General features: G+C 41.3%; 1 protein-coding gene across 1 annotated transcript; it reads right to left on the bottom strand.

The window, feature by feature from the left end:
• Positions 1-1,148: 1,148 nt before the first annotated feature.
• LOC122640771 (exopolygalacturonase-like) lies at positions 1,149-2,526 on the bottom strand. The gene is made up of 3 exons (XM_043834019.1): positions 2,072-2,526; positions 1,482-1,997; positions 1,149-1,371 (listed from the first exon to the last, which is right to left on the bottom strand). Exons 1-2 carry the CDS (start codon positions 2,522-2,524, stop codon positions 1,509-1,511), a joined length of 942 nt encoding a protein of 313 aa, XP_043689954.1. The 5' UTR covers positions 2,525-2,526; the 3' UTR covers positions 1,149-1,371; positions 1,482-1,508.
• Between the last annotated feature and the right edge of the window lie 11,303 nt (positions 2,527-13,829).

Here is a 13,829-nt window from a genome sequence, read left to right as displayed (position 1 = left end):
TATCATATAGGGAGTTATTTAAAATTTGCTATTTTAATTGGTTCTTTATTTAATTAATGGATATGTTGCTAATTATAATTATCCATAAATATTAAATAAAGTAACTAATTAATACTTTCCTTATTATATTATGCTTCTTCACCAATTAGAAGCACTTTGAGTTTAAACAGAACTGCGAAACAAAGAGAGAGAGAGAGTCTGACTCTCACTAGGGCCTTATTAAATCCATCTAGGATTTAATTAAACCATATTGTTATAAATAGGGGACCAAAAAGCAGAGGGGGAAGAACTAGCTCTCCACGTTTTTTGGCTTCACCGTCTTTGAGTGTTTTGATCTCTCTCTCCCTCTTGTGATCTCTCTCCTTCTTCTAGTTTCTCTCATTTGTGTTTGAGAGTTAAGGTTTGAGAAACCCAAGATCTGTGGGAAAGAATTTGAGAGCATCTGGGATTGGCTTGAAGGACCTTGATAGCACAATTAGAGGTTCAGATCTGTTTACTTTGAGCGCTCATTGGAGGAAGAACCATTGTCTATTGGAGGAGCAACACTTGAGGCTCACCAGGTTAGCAATTCTTTATTAATTCCTCTTGTTATTAATTATTAAATATTCATGGGATGCGAAAGAAACTCGAATCGATTTATTTCTGTTGCGCATTCGAGTATGGGATGGATCCCTCTTGCCATGTGATGGATCAGAGATGATTTTCTTCGTCCCATTTGTGTTTCATAATTACATGGGACATATGAGGGAAGGAGAAACCCTAACAAGGATGCACTAGGATTCCCATGGCAACCATGGAAAACCTAAAATTAAAATAGGGCACCCATGAGACACCATGGGCTAACCCAGGGCGTGCAATACCCTAATTGGTTTATAATTGGTTTCCCTAGGGAACCATGGTTTGATCCCTGAACTGTAGTTTGACCTATAGTGCTGACAACAAAAATTAATCATGATTTTATTAGTGCATCTTACTTAGCATGAAAGTGGGATGTCTAAATATTTTCTATGAAATGGCCGGGCTTTGTGATCCTTTCTGCTCGGGCAAGGCGCTCGGGTAGGGGTAAGGCGGTACATTCCACCCACCTTGTATGTGGGGCGCACGAAAGTACTGCCCGCGGCGGAAGTAGAGGAGTCTGATGCTTTAGATACAAGTAGGGGGGATCTGCAGGCCGGAACGAATGGGTTTCACATTAGAACATGTAGACTGAGCGGGACCATCAGTTCCAATGTACTGCAAATTGATGTCTCCAACCTCCAAGTGCTCACATGGTGCCCCTTTGCTACATGCTATTATGACTGCAAGCTGCGAAGATGATGTACCTCTGATCTTGTTGAACTTGATGTTGCTGAGCTTAACAAGCGATGGCTCCTACAAACATCAATGAGATGGGTGTTTATTTATATGTTTCTTCATTAAAGTTGAATTGTTGATAGACTTCATCATGAGAGACAAAACTTATAATTACAATATTAACTTACATCCTTATCGCATTTGAAATGTGGGCACTACTCTTGGTCCAAGATGACTGGATTGGAGACATTCTGCATGATGATATCCTCAAAGATGATATCGGAGGCGATACCGGCAGGTGAGGAAGCCCATGTCTTGATCCTTACACCATTTTGGGTGTTGATGAAGGTGCAGTTCCTCACTGAGATTCCACTTACTTCTTCTTCATCTTTGTACTTGCCTAAGCTCCCCACACTAACGCCATGCCCTGGTCCACATACAACTTTGGTAACAGTTAGATTGCGGGTACCAGGACCAATGGAGATGCAATCGTCACCGGTAGCGATCACTGTGTCGGTAATATTGATCCTCGCCGAGCTTCCCATGTGGATACCGTCCGTGTTGGCACTCTCGCCGGGTGCTGATATGTTAATGTGTTGAACTGTCATGTCATAGCATGCCAAGAAGTTCATGTGGAAATTTTTGCTGTTCAGTGAGGTTATGTCTCTGATCAAAGTGTTGTTGAGGAAGTTGAATCTTAAACTCTGCAGTTAAAACAACAGAAAATAAGAGCTGGTATATCTTGAGACTAACATTGGGAGTTAAAAGTGAAGCTTACAACGGGGAGCATTTTGCAATTAGGATTTTGGGCGCAGTTGTTGATATTCCAAGCTATTTGTCCCTGCCCATCAAATGTTCCTTTTCCGAAGAGGGTCAAGCCATTGATGTATTGGAAAACAGTCCAACCGTCGGTCTTGAAAACGAAAGGATTGGATGGAGCCTGCACAACTCCTTCAAGCTGAAACCCAATTGAAGGACTCTTGCATGGTCCTTGCAAAATTACAGGACCCAAGAAGTAGGTTCCCTCTGGAATGAGAACTGTACTTGGTTCAAGTGATTCACAGGCATTATTCCAAGCAGATAACAGAGCTTTACTGATATCTGTCTTCCCATCAGCCTTCCCACCGAAGTCTTTGACATCGAAAACATGGGCTTCTGCAACTCTGCTAGCAAGAACAATGCACATAAAGTACCATTGCTTCCATTTCAAATCCATCTTTTTCTTCTTCATTTTTTTTTATTTCTATTTTTTTTTTTAACTCTTTTCACCTTTTTCTACTCGTTCCTATCCTCTTCCGTTGTGGGATCTTCTCTGTATATGGTGGCATTTATATATATACATAGAGAGAGAGAGAGAGAGAGAGAGAGAGTACTGTAATGGGGAAGGAGATTACAGTTCTTTGTTTGGGGTTCTGTTGAATGGGATAACAAAAAAGGTTAAAAGAATTAGTTGGTAAGTTGGTTTAACGAAACCTTTCTATTATTATTAGTTTGTTCTCCACTTGCAACGACTGAGACTACTAAGTCATGGAAACAAATAGTAATTGAGAATAACTAAGTTTTGTTCGTGTTGGAAGAAACTAGAAGTCTGTTAAGTTTATGGTTTTAATTACTGGTGGCAATTAGCCAAGATGGGGTCGTCTCATCACAGCATATATGCTCTAATACACCGACACAAATCTTCTACGGCGCGCTGCCCTGTCCTGCCTGTGCTGCGCAGACACAGGGCTGCATGCAATGACCACTTTACTCCTGCTCAGGCAAGGTGCTCAGGTAGGGGTAAGGTGGTCAATGCGCGTCGCCTTGTGTCTGCGCAGCATGGCAAGACGGGCAGCCCACGCCGTAGATGATCTGAATCCCTAATACACACACTTTCTTTCTCCTCTCACTCTCCTATTTTCTCTTTTCTCCTCTCACTCTCCTATTTTCTCTTCATTATGCCTTCCTCAAAAATAGAACAACTTCCATCAAAATAAAAGCCCAAAATCAGAAAAAGAAAATCTACATTTTGAAGATTCCAAATCCCACTTCAAACTTGGCCCTTCAACTCCTTGCTTACTTGAAAATCTCCTTTAAAATCCACAAGGTCAAAAAGTCAAAATCCTCTTGCAAACTCCTCTCAGAGCCCTCTTCCATTCTCCACGATTTCTCCCTTTCCCTCTTTCTCAAATTCGATTCTCTCACTCCTCTCCTATTTTTTCTCCCTCTTGTCTCACTTTCTCTTGCTCTTCTTAAGGGTGTCAATGAGTAACCAGTATCCAAGTACCGGATCCGGACCGAATAACTGGAATCGATCCGAACCGAATTTAATATGGTTAAGTCCTAGATCTGAAAATGTCTTTATTATTCGGTTCGGATCGGATCTAGATCTACCCACCTATCCGGCAGATCTAACCGAATCTGAACCGAATACCCACATTAAAAATTAGCATAAAACCCTTATAGTTTATTAGGTTTAAAATCTTCCACTCATTTGAAATAGTTGCTTGATTAAGGATTTACTAAAATATATATATATATATATAAGAAAATATAAATAAAAAAAATAAAGAAAATTATTGCATGATAAATTACCAAAGTACACCCCTACGACTATTCTAGCCTAGAGAGATGAAAAACAAGAAAAACGGATGGGGAAATGGATTTAGAATCTTAAATGGGAGAACACCAGTTAAAACAATGGTGAAAACGCCTTTTTTTTCTTCCTAAAGATCAGATTATATTAAAGAAAAAATAGAAAGATTAATATACAACAAATCTTCCGCCTAGACAACCCCAGGGGAAGACCAATCAAAAGGAAAAAATATCAGAAATCCCCACCTTCGGCATGGCCATCAGTAGGGAAAACCAGCACTCCATACAACATCAAAATTAAAACCAGAATCTCACTTTCCCAACGACATCCCAATGAAGCTCCTCTTTAACTGACACTGGAAAAATACAATCGTTCACAGGTGCACCAATCATAGATGCCTCTTTAGCCAAGAAATCCGTAATCAGATTTGCTTCTCTTAAATAATGAGTAATTTTCCAGCGGATGTTACGTAGATATGGCTGCAAAAAAATCCAATCCTAATGAGCAAACCACTGGCACCTCTTGTGTTAAACCTGCCCCAGACTGACTGGAACTTTTCTTGAAGGACAGGAGCTTGAGACCATTCACCCAAGCACATTGTGGTGTGTCACCCCTATGGTTGAATTCAGTAGAGAACCTTCAAGGATGTCATCCATCAAACCTGTGAAGAGATGGGTTGCAGACCCATGCAACTGCTCAGCCCACAGCCTGATGTACAGCTCCAACTCTAGGTATTCTCTCTCTGTGACAAATACATGGGGGCCAAACCCATTCAGATGTTTCTTGGGAATAGTGTTGGTGAAGTGCCCAAGTGAAAGCCTCAACCCCTGTGCAAGGCCAAGGCAAAAATAGCAAAGATCCATTCTCTGGGTGATGCACTAGGCGATTGACCCAAACACCCAGTGAAACGCCCAGAGTGTCTGAAACTTGTATTCTGGACTCCTAACAAATGAGAACAATGCATACAGCCTGTGGACACCCCCTAGAGGTAGATGGAATTTTAGAAACCATTACCCACCTCTGGAACCAAGTGGACCCCACCTATGCAGCTGAAATGGGCCAAAATGCACTTAAAAATGCATTTTTGGAAGAGGGATAGCATGGCCAAACAGGCCTTAAGACCATAAGAACTATAAATAGGGAGGGCCAACCTCTCTATTTCATTCTACTGTTCCTACAGCAAAGAGAAAGAAAGAAAGAGAAGGAGAAGGAAGAAGAAGAGAAAGAAACAGAAGAAACGAAGGAAGACGAGAGTAAGGGATTGGACTGGGGATTAGATTGAACCTCTCCACAAGCTTAAAGGTAAATGATTCAGCTTTTAACACTGCTACCCATCTAAGATTGCACCTAATTCATGTATCCATAGGATGAGTCTCTAGTTAGTAAGGCTAAGAGCATCACCTGGGTTCCTAGTGGGGCTCTGGATCTTGCATGCGAGATCTAGCCATTCAAATAAGATTTAAAGCTGTTACTGTGTAGGAAATGGATGTCAGTCTCTGAGATGAGCTGAACTGCAGAGTGGCACCCAGATCATGCAGTATGGGCATGGATCTTTGCATGCAAATGAATTTATTCATGCCTTAGCCTAGAACCAGACCTGTTATAGGTAAATACAGGTGATCCATGCCTTGCATGCAGCCAAAACCGAATCCAAAGCCTAAGCATAGCCATGACAGCCATTCTCTGTGATGTCAGGACACAACCCAACTTCCAAATGGATAACCAGACCTTGGATCCATTAAAACCAGTCAATCCAGCTTCATTTTAGGATCATAATCCTCCTAGGAGCATCCTTGATCGAAATCTTGGCCAAACCAGCAGCCAAATCCAAGTTTTGGAGCCAAAACTCGTGTTTAACAGGTACTAGGCGATTGACCCAAACACCCAATGGTGCTGTTTGGGCTCAAATCTGTTTCCAGCCTTTTGGACCTTCACCAACAAGTCTAGAACAGCATGGAGGGAATGAAAATTACCTAAAAACCCTACCCCGTTGGTCCTTGCTGTCATCCACACCTTCAATGCTCAAGTGGGGCCCATAGAGCCAGGAACCCACACACAGACCTAGTCTCTCTAGGACTGAGAACCTTGATACTAATTTATAGGATTGGTAGGGCCATGCATAGGCAAACCTTGCTGTAAAATACTTGAGAGATGAACATTGCATCTCTAGATGATGCACTGGGAGTTTGACCCGAAAGCCCAGTGCAAGACCCAGAGAATTGTAAATGACACTTGTGTGTTCAAAGTTGAGTTCGACTAAACCTAGACCAACCCTAGGACATTAATATACTTTTGAACTTTATTTGACATACTTTAATAATCCAGTTAACATAGGTTTTGACCCCAAGCTCGAGGTGCAGTGTCAGATACCCGCCAGGACCAAGCTGACAACAAGGCAAGCGGGACAAGTATAAGTTGAGTGGAATTACACCATGTGTGTAAATGTAACATGACTAACGAGTCATGACAAATACAACAATATTATTTATTGTGCTCAATTATTTCAACTGCCTTATATTATGTTTAAATGTTGAATTCTTAATTGATGAACATTGAGAATGGACAATGATGCTTGTATGTGAAATTGCTAAATTAGATGCCGTAACCGGCTTGGAAAAATGGGATGCGGTTGACACCACCCAACTCATACTATGACATATAGAATGCATTAGGCTAGAGTATCATCACCATTGCTATGAACCCTTGCCAATAGGGGTTAAGGTGTTGGATGTCTGTGGGAATACCTATATAAAAGAGAAAAAGGAATAGAGTTGTGTTACACCGAAAAGGTGATTTTGTGGCTGAATGCCAGAGAAAGAAATGTTATACCGGAATGGTGATGGGTGACTACACAAACTAATCCCAGAGGCTGGTTGGGCTGACCATGGAGAGCATGCTGGAGCTGGCCGGTCCTCTCCGACAACTCAATGGGTGTATCGCAGAAAGGCGTTAGAAGCCCCCACCAGAGATACATGTATTGGGGATTGTAGTAGCATTTTTACCTGCCTTAGTTGTCATGCTAGGTGGCTAATAAACAAATTGGACGGCATTGCATGTAGGACTCATTTAGTTGTGCTTGCATATGCATGCATGGTTATATTTCATTCACGGGCTCAGTGGAGCTCACACTCTTGTATATGTCTTTTTGTTACATGATCATGCAGGTGGATGTTACGATAGCGGGGAGGCTCATCTCGCGCAAGCGGGCCATGATTATTATGACTGTATGGACCCGGACAGAGGTCATACCTTTGGTGCGGATGTTTTCTGTAATTGTGGATGATGACCCGTGATGGGCGGGCAGCTGACTTTCCATTTGACCTTGGGATTCTTTTGTTGTAGATAGGAATCTACTAACCAATCCCCTTTTATTCAAGCTTTATTTGGGTCTCAGGTTGTCCTGCCCCTTTTTGTTATATTCTTTTTATAAAGCTTTGGTTGGAAGAGTTGGGACTGCCAGTAAATGTTGAGAGAGAATATGAACAAAAACTATATTGTAAATATTTTAGTTCGACATTTAATATAAATATTAGCTTCCGCAACACTTTGTGTTCGATCTTGCTCATTATTGTGGATGTGTGTGTTTCTGAATGGTATTAACAGCTTCTGGATCCTTGGGGTTTGGCGGATTGCTACAGTGCAATTCGGGTCACCTACCTAATCCTCCCAGGGGGTGGTTTGGGGTGTGATATCTGGCCTGAATCAGAGTCACCACAGTGACCAAATCAGTTTCAATTCATAACTTCTGAAGACCCAACTCCTTCACCCGAATAACACCTTGAATAAAACCCTTAAACTCAACCTCAAAATTAGTCGCAACACCCAAGAAGGTACAGAAAGGAGAAATAACCACGCCATCATGATTGCGAAAAACCCACCTGCCCCAGAAGAACCCGGATTTCCTAGAAAACACCCATCAAAGTTTAGCTTAACCCACCCTGCTCCGATTTACACCAAAACAGTTGTAGAAGGGAAAGCAGGCAGCTTGATACACAATCCAATCCTCCTAGCTGTTAATAGATCATTCGTAGATTTAATAAAATCATGAAAGCGGCTTCCCAACTCATGAAGGGAACACAAAATCCAACTGAAAGTAACTTCAGAAGTACGCACTATACCACTAAACCGTCTGGAATTACATTCTTGCCAAATATAAAAAGAATTAGGACCAGCACCACTAGCCAAGATCCCTTCAAAAATAGTAGCCAACCTTTCCCCTTCCACCAGTCTACCAAGTTGAATAATGAGATTGGGGACTGCCAACAAATCCAGAAGAGCGCCGAGAATTTACTCCAATTAAAACATGCAAATTTTTATTCAAGAAAGACATGTAAAAAGTTTCACCCAACTCCTGGCAAAGCTCACATCTTGAAGCCAATGCAATCCCTTTCGATGAAATTAGCTCATCAACCAGCAATTTCTGATGAAAACATTTCCAACCAAACACAGAGTGCCTCGAGAGGATTCCAGACTTCCAAACCACCTTCAGACAAGGAATTTAAGGATTTTTTAAGCGAATCTCCTCAAATGTAGATTTCACCGAGAAAAGTCTAGACAGATTTAGCTTCCATGCACATCAGTCACCAAGGTGAACCAACGAGAGATTGATACACTTTGCTTGCTCAAAAATATTTTTCAAAAACATGGATTGTACCGAAGGGAAGCTCCATGCATTGTTGGAAATGAAATCAGCCACTTTAAGAGAAAATTTTGAAAAAAGTAACCGGTCCAACCCCGACGCTTCAGCAATAGAAATGTCACCCAACCATCTATCTATCCAAAAATTAATCGATTGCCAGTCACCAACATCCAAATGTTCCAGTTGTGAAACAAAATTTCGCACTCTCTGAATCCCTAGATAAATAGAGGAAGCTCTATAACCACTCTTCAAAAGCTTGTTAGAATTTTCAAATCTCACCTTATGGAGCATTGCCAATCTAGATTTCCCGTGCTTGATATTCCAAGCATGTTAATAGAGCAAGGCCCTATTCACATCATGAAGACGCCGAATACCCAAACCACCTTCAGAGGCAGGTTTACACACTTCACACCATTTCACCACAACAGCCTTAGACAAATCAACATCACCCGTTTAAATAAAATTTTTAATCCAGCGTTCCAATAGAGTAATAAGAGAAGTAGACCACCAATACACCAAAATGTTATGAATATGAATACCCAAAATCACAGATTAAACCAACTCCACCCTGCCCTCCATGGATAGAAGCTTACCTTTCCATCCCGCCAACTTACCTTTAATTTTTTTGACCAAAGCTAGAAGCGGCTCCCTTGCAACTCTCCCTTTGAAAATGTTAACCCCCAGATAGCGGATAGGAAAATGGCAAATAGGAATCTCCAAGATATCAGGTAAACGTTACGAGAAATAGGAACGTTTCCCAAAGACAATTTACTTTTCTCCCAACTAATATGTTGCCCAAAGAAATCTTCATACTTAGAGAGGAAAGATCTCAAGCTCCTGGCATATCTCACATAACCATTCATGAATATAAAAATATCATCAACATATAAAAATTGGGATGGAAAAGAAATACCTCGAGGACCTGGTAGAGGAAAATTTTTTCTCTTAGTAACCAGGTTACGTAAACCTCGACACAAAACTTCTTCCGCTAAGATAAAGAGCATGGGAGAAATAGGATCACCTTGTCGCAGACCCCTCTCAACTCCAAAATACCCCAAGCCATTCAGAAATACAAACACACAAGACGAGACAAGATCTGTTTGATCCAAAGAATCCATCTCTCATATTGAAACAAAACTTCCTTAGAACCGTAAATAAAAAATCCCAATAAAAAGTATGATACGCCTTTTGGATGTCAATTTTAGTACAAAATACTTCCCCCCTCACCGATTTATTCAGTAAATTAGCTAACTCTAATGCCATACTAATGTTATAAAAAATCAGCTTACATTTCTGAAAGGCCCCTTGTTTTTCAGAGTTTAACCTTGGACGAATTGTGGAGAGTCTAAAAGCCATTATTTTTAAGAGAACTTTGCAAAAAAAATTCCTCATACATATTGGCTTATACTTATCCAGGGAAATCACATCATCGATTTTAGAGATAAGGCTTATGAAATAGTTGTTCACACCCTTCATAAAAATACCATAGGTAAAAAAATTCCCAACTACTACCACAAAATCCTTTCACACTTTCTACCAACAAGATCTAAAAAATAACCTGGGAAGCCATCCGGTCTAGGCGAGCTCTCGGGATCTACGTCCCAAATTGCCATTTTAGTCTCTGCCACTCAAGGAGTGGAATCTAAACCCAAGTTATCAACATCCTCCACCAAAATAGGGATACACAAAAAAATCTCTGGATGACGAAAAATAGACATAGATTTATGAAAAGACTCAAAGTAATTTGCTACATACCTTGCCAACTGCACAGGCTCACTAACCACTAAACCATCAGCCCATTTTAGTCTCTGCCACTCAAGGAGTGGAATCTAAACCCAAGTTATCAACATCCTCCACCAAAATAGGGATACACGACAAAATCTCTGGATGACGAAAAATAGACATAGATTTATGAAAAGACTCAAAGTAATTTGCTACATACCTTGCCAACTGCACAGGCTCACTAACCACTAAACCATCAGCCTTCTTTAAGAGCTGAATCCTATTTTTGACCCTTCGAATTTTCGTAGAGCTGTGAAAAATTTGGAGTCCTTATCCCCATAAGTTAAGCACCTAACTCAAGCTTTTTTGCACATAACTTCTCATGCATTTCAAGAGCCTTGAAATACTTAGTCTTGGCATCTGCTTCCAGATCAAAGAGAACCTCATTAAATCCCACCAATTCAATCAATTCTTGAACATCATCAAGCTCCACCTTAGTGTATCTGAGAGCATTATTAATATTAGGGAAGACACCCTTAGCCCAAACTCTAAGAACTAACTTCAATTGTTTCAGCTTTTGAAACAACCAAAAAATGGCGAACCTTCCATTGGCTTACCCCATGAATCTTTCACCGCTTTCAAGAAATCTTGATGCTCAGTCCTGAGTTTTTGAAGACGAAACGGGCAATTACTCGGCTTGTGGTAGAATTCAGAGAACACCCAAATAGGGAGGTGATCCAAAGAAACCCTATGTATGTCACACCCCAAACCACCCCCTGGGAGGATTAGGTAGGTGACCCGAATTGCACTGTAGCAATACGTCAAATCCCAAGGATCTAGAAGCAGTTAATCCATTCACAGACACACACACCCACCATAGTACATAATGTAAAACTCAGAGTGCTGCTAAAAGCTATATTTACATTAAATATTTAAAAAGAGAAGTAAAACAAGGAAAGGAAATATATACAACACAGTGTTTGTTCATTCTCTCTGTCACTCCCAAAGTAACAGCAGCTCCTAAATCTACCAAATACAGCTTTATACAAAAGAGTATAAACAAGGCAAGGTAACCCGAGCCCCAAAAACAAAGCTGTAAAATAAAAAAGGGAAACTCCAACAAAAACAAAAGGAGCCCCAAGATCAAAATAGAGTTAGCAGCACCCTTCATGAGTCATCCTCAACCACCACCGAAAACACTCGTACCAACGGTATGACCTTCGTCCGGGTCCATACCAATATCGTCATAACCACCATAGCTCACCTCTGGGAGATAAGCCTCCCCGCCACAGTAACATCCACCTGTAGGATCATCTAACAAAAACATATATAATAGAGTGTGAGCTCCACCGAGCCCGTGAATGAAATATCACCATGCATGCACATGCAATCACAACCATATGAGTCCTACATGAGGTGCAGTTCATTTTATTTATTAGCCACCTAACATCACAACTAAGGCAGGTCAGTGCTACTACAATCCCTAATACATTTATCCCTGGTGCGGGCTTTGAACCCCTTCCCGTGATACACCCATTGAGTTGTTGGAGAGTATCGATCAGCTCCTGCATCAGTCACCAAGTTCAGCCCGACCAGCCCTCTGGGATTAACTTGTGAAGCATCCATCCTTTATATCACAAATCTTTTCTCTGGCTTATAGCCCATAATCACCTTTTTGGTGTAATAACATTTCTTTCTTTTTTTCTTTTCTTTTCTTTTCTTTTCTTTTTCTCTTTCATATGATCACTCTCACAGACATCCAATACCTTAACCCCTGTTGGCAAGGGTGCGTAGCACTGGTGATGATACTCTAGCCCAATGCATTTATATGGCATTGTATGAGTCAAGTTGTGTCAACCGTATCTCATTCTACGGGCTACCACAGGCCTCATTTTTAAACCAACTATGGCATCTAGTCTAGCAATTCACATACAGCATATAATGTCCATTCACCAGTCAAATATTCCATTATTCAGTAGAATTCTCAATAATTGAATTAAGTGAACAACATAATAGTATTGGTATAAATTGTGTTGACATATTAGCCATGTCATATTTACATACACGGTGTAAATTCACTCATCTTGTTCTGATCCTACTGGTTCAGCTGTTGGTTCTGTTCCGGCAGGTGTCTGGCTGTGCACCGGGAGCATGGGATCAAATCCCAATTTATCGGATCATAAATGTGTGTCAATTAATATTCAAAATTGTATTAATATACTAGTGTTGGTCTAGGCTTACTAGTCTGACTCTGTGTTTATACTGATGTTACTTGGAATTCTCTGGGCATTACACTGGGCTTTCGGGTCTATCTCCCGATGCATCATCCAGAGATGTGGAATTCAATCTGACTTGGTACCCAATAGTATAGTCAGCCAATACATGGTCCAGACAGTTATACAACCCAGTACCTAGGTCAGCAGTTCAACTGAATCCATTCCTGGGCATGGGTACCTGGCCCCGTGGGGCCCACTTGGGTACCCAAAGCATGGAGGTTAGCAAACATTAGTGGAGAGGGTATTTTGGTAATTTATCACCTCTTCACACATCCCTAAGGTCACTGGTAAAGGTCCAAAAATACAAGACATCAAATCAGTCCAAAATATATCTTTGGGCGTTTCACTAGGTGATGGGCCAATCGCCCAGTGCATCGCCCAAAGCCTGTTTAAGATGAGTTTGAGTTGATTTTCTTGGATTTTGCAGCAAAGGCTTCCATGGCATCGATATTGGATGCATGTGGGATGGTCATGGACCATATTTATAGTATAATCCAATGGTTCTAATGGTTTTGGGTTTAGTTTACCCATTTGGAAGCCTGGATCTGTTCTGACAGCACAGAGAACAACTGTCCAGGCTGAACTCAGCTCAAGGATTCGGTTTGAGCTGCATACAAGGCCTCTTTTATGTATAATATCATGGTAGGACACTGATCCTACACTAAACTAAGCAAGAATCAGCTTGCATGCAAAGATCCATGCCCAGACTGCCTATTATGGGTGCAATCGGGCAGTGCAAATGCACACAAGATCAACCGGGGCCGAGTCCAAGAGCACAACAAAGAATAGAAACATGTAAGTTATGATCAGATCTTACATGCAATGTCTTTGCATGTCAGATCTGATGCATCCCAAGGCAACCCCAAGGTGTTCTGAGCATTACTAGCCAGATACACCACCAACAAAGTAGAGATCAAGATGCAAACATAGAAGATAGCAGGACCTAGAGGTAAGGATGATTACCTGGGGATGATGTGCAGCTGAGTCAGTATGCAAAATGGTAGCTCAGGGATCCTTCTTCTCCTTGCCTCTTCCTTTCCTTCTCTTCTTCTTCCTTTTCCTTCTCTTTCTCTCTTCCTCTCTTTCAGCTAGAGCAGTAAAACAAAATGAGGGGCTGCCCCCCCCCCCCCCTCCTATTTATAGATTTGGCCCCACTAAGGTCTATTTAGCCTCAGGCTCCCCTCTCCCAGAATGCATTTTTAACTGAATTCTGAGCCATTCTGGCTGCACAAGTGGGATCCACATGGTTCCAGGGGTGCATAATGGTTCCTAAAATTCCCATCTACCCCTAGAGGGTGTTCATGGTCTGTATGGGTGGTCCCCA

The sequence above is a fragment of the Telopea speciosissima genome, chromosome 9 (genome assembly GCF_018873765.1).
Source record: "Telopea speciosissima isolate NSW1024214 ecotype Mountain lineage chromosome 9, Tspe_v1, whole genome shotgun sequence".
NCBI classification, from domain to species: Eukaryota; Viridiplantae; Streptophyta; class Magnoliopsida; order Proteales; family Proteaceae; genus Telopea; species Telopea speciosissima.
This window is presented reverse-complemented; position numbering and strand designations above follow the sequence as displayed.

Bases quoted from the DNA above. Each gene is read 5' to 3' on its own strand.
- LOC122640771 (XM_043834019.1), bottom strand. From the start codon at position 2,524: ATGAAGAAGAAAAAGATGGATTTGAAATGGAAGCAATGGTACTTTATG. The intron at 1,998-2,071 runs GTAAGCTTCACT...TTTTAACTGCAG, and splicing joins ATTGCAAAATGCTCCCCGTT to AGTTTAAGATTCAACTTCCT.